This window comes from Austrofundulus limnaeus, unplaced genomic scaffold (assembly GCF_001266775.1).
Source record: "Austrofundulus limnaeus strain Quisiro unplaced genomic scaffold, Austrofundulus_limnaeus-1.0 Scaffold485, whole genome shotgun sequence".
NCBI lineage: Eukaryota > Metazoa > Chordata > Actinopteri > Cyprinodontiformes > Rivulidae > Austrofundulus > Austrofundulus limnaeus.
The window spans coordinates 389,865-392,361 of record NW_013952887.1 but is presented as its reverse complement, the minus strand read 5'-3'; the positions used below and the strand labels follow the sequence as shown (position 1 = coordinate 392,361).

Below are 2,497 nucleotides of genomic sequence, written 5' to 3'. Positions count from 1 at the left end.
TAATAATGCTAATATATTGATATTTTTCTAATTTTGACTTGAGTTTGCTTGCTTAGCGTCATCACAGTTGCTAGGTGACAGGACGTAGGCCGGGGTAAGGACGGGAGGCTAGACCGTCCAAATTCACAGCCTTTTTTTTTCCGGTCTTCCCAGTCTACCAAGGACCCGGCCCACGTCGACCGGGTAGTCTGGGTCCTCCGGAGGACCCAGCCTGTCGTTTTGGACACAGGCTTTGATTCTCTGGGGAGAATCCAGCTGAGACTGTCCGTCGTCACAGACGGGCGGTCCATCACTTTCTGCCTCCCAGGCGGAAACTTAGTTATTAAAGAAGCTTAGTTTCCTAGTTCCGCCTTCAGAGGATAGATTAGAAAAGGAAGATATCAAGGAAAGTGTTAGTACAGAGACTTGCCGTCACCTCCTGAAGCTAAACAAAGATTATTGCTTCTGTGTAGTTCAGAAACAAAACATATCATGACCTGTTTAATTATTATCTGATGAGAACTTCTTTAAAAACATAACTGAAAGAATGAATTGCTTCAAATTCAAAACATTTGCAAATATGATTCAGACAAGTAAAACATTGATGTTTCATCAACTTTAAACCATAAAGATTAGTTTAGTTAAATTAGATTTTTGCACAGAAAATCCATACATAACTGAAATCATACTGAGGGAGAAAAGAGACCTGTCCTCTTTTCTCCTGTAACTTTGATAAACATTCTCTGATWATCAAAATGCATAATAACTTTCAGTTAAGAGAACAATAAATCAAATAAGAAGAAGATTCTTCTGTCTATTATCTGATTAAGAAAAGGAGAATGTCTCTTTGACAAGTTAAGATGACCTGAGGTGGCCTGAATTCAGTTCTAAGTGAAACAGAGTTTTTGTCTCTTTAAAGGCCCTTCAGAGGTCTGAGGTCCAAGACAGTTTCCTTGATTATTTCACTCGAGGTGACTCCTACAGAAAGACACTAAAGATGTACTCTCGACTTTTGGCTTAGTCAACAGGTGGATCAGAAGTTTACTCTAAGAACTTGCCATTGCCATCAGTCTGGTAAACAAAATGGTAAATGTCTGCACACTAACACAAAGAACCAAGGTCAGGCTGTGCTGTTCTCAGTTCTTTGGCAGGACAAATACTAAATGACAAGGAACTAGGTTTTAATGAAATAGAAAAGAATTATTTCAACTAAAATAAAACTTAAGGTATTTGTCTAAGATTCAAGCACAAATAACCATATATATTTCATAATAAAACAGTCAACTAAACCATAGTGATCAATTTAGTAAAAAAATAAAATAAAACAGAAAAACACATAATCACAACTGTCAAATAACAGTTGATTAAAGCAAGGATTTGCATAAAAAATAAAGAAACATTGGAGCAATATTCTTTTGTGTTTTTTTTCTTTTCTGAATTATAATGCAAGAAGATAGATTGTCATTCATTTCATTATGTAAATTTCATTATGTAAAACAATTTATAGCTGTTTGTTTGAAAGCCTTTTACAAACCATCACATCAGTCATTTTCACAATACACAGTTGTTTGCATAAAATTTAGTGATCATTTGCAAGCGAGTAACAGCAGCAAACTGTAGCACTTCCTTGGAGGAATACCATAATATTTCCACCAAAATAATTTCATGTGAAACTGACAGTGATGTAAAGGTTTATAAAAAGGGCATTTTTATGTATTTATTTTTTATTAGATTTGCTAGCTGTTCGCTCAGCAGTCTGGTCAAAGTTTAGCTCTATTTGTCAGAACTGAATTGGTTCAAAAAGATATCTTCAGCAGTAAGATAGTTATTGTTCAGAAACTTTCCAGAGAAGCCCACTTCACAAAAGATATGAATTGGCCTTAGCTAACTGATTAAACGGATGCAGAGTTCCAGCACGTTTAAGAGAAGTGATGGTACATTAAGTCCAAAACTTCTGTGTACTGAAGAGTGCTGAGCCACTTTGAGCACTGGAACTATTCCTTTAATGTTTCTTTATATTTACATTATTTAAAAAAAACACTTTTCAAAAGGGATCCACCATCACTCTGCCTTTGTACCTGTTTCATGTGGTCGTTGAGTGCGATGCGCATGCCTTTTTTTCGACTGAGCATCTCACAGGACATGAGTGTGTAGAAGATCCCTGTGCATGCCAGAGGGAGGCAGAAGTAGAAGCCAAATAGCCACCAGTCCTTAACCTCCTGGTAGAACTGAAAAAAATTATAAATAGAAGCAACTTTATTTTAACATCTTAAACAGTCTTTATTCATACTTCAAAACTATAAATTTTTATGACCATTTTCCACTCAGTAAGAAAAACGTTTACCAGAACAAGGAACATTCCTAAATACTGTATAATAAATGTCTGTTTATTGATGACCTTAAAATTTTGACTTTATGAATAACTATCTCTGTGTCCTGATGTCCTGATGCATCTCAGTAATCCAGGTAAAAATCAAAAAGAAAAAAATTGTATAGGTCTTCTGGACGGGTTCTTCTC

The 2,497-nt window shown here is 35.7% G+C and overlaps 1 protein-coding gene across 1 annotated transcript in view; it reads right to left on the bottom strand.

Annotated features, from left to right (window-relative positions):
- LOC106530016 (endothelin B receptor) overlaps positions 1-2,497 on the bottom strand; it is a gene marked incomplete at its 5' end in the record, with an annotated part of 29,035 nt that overhangs the window by 15,270 nt on the left and 11,268 nt on the right. Inside the window, 1 exon segment of the mRNA XM_014025567.1 lies at positions 2,058-2,207. Coding sequence (XP_013881021.1) covers positions 2,058-2,207 — 150 coding nt within the window.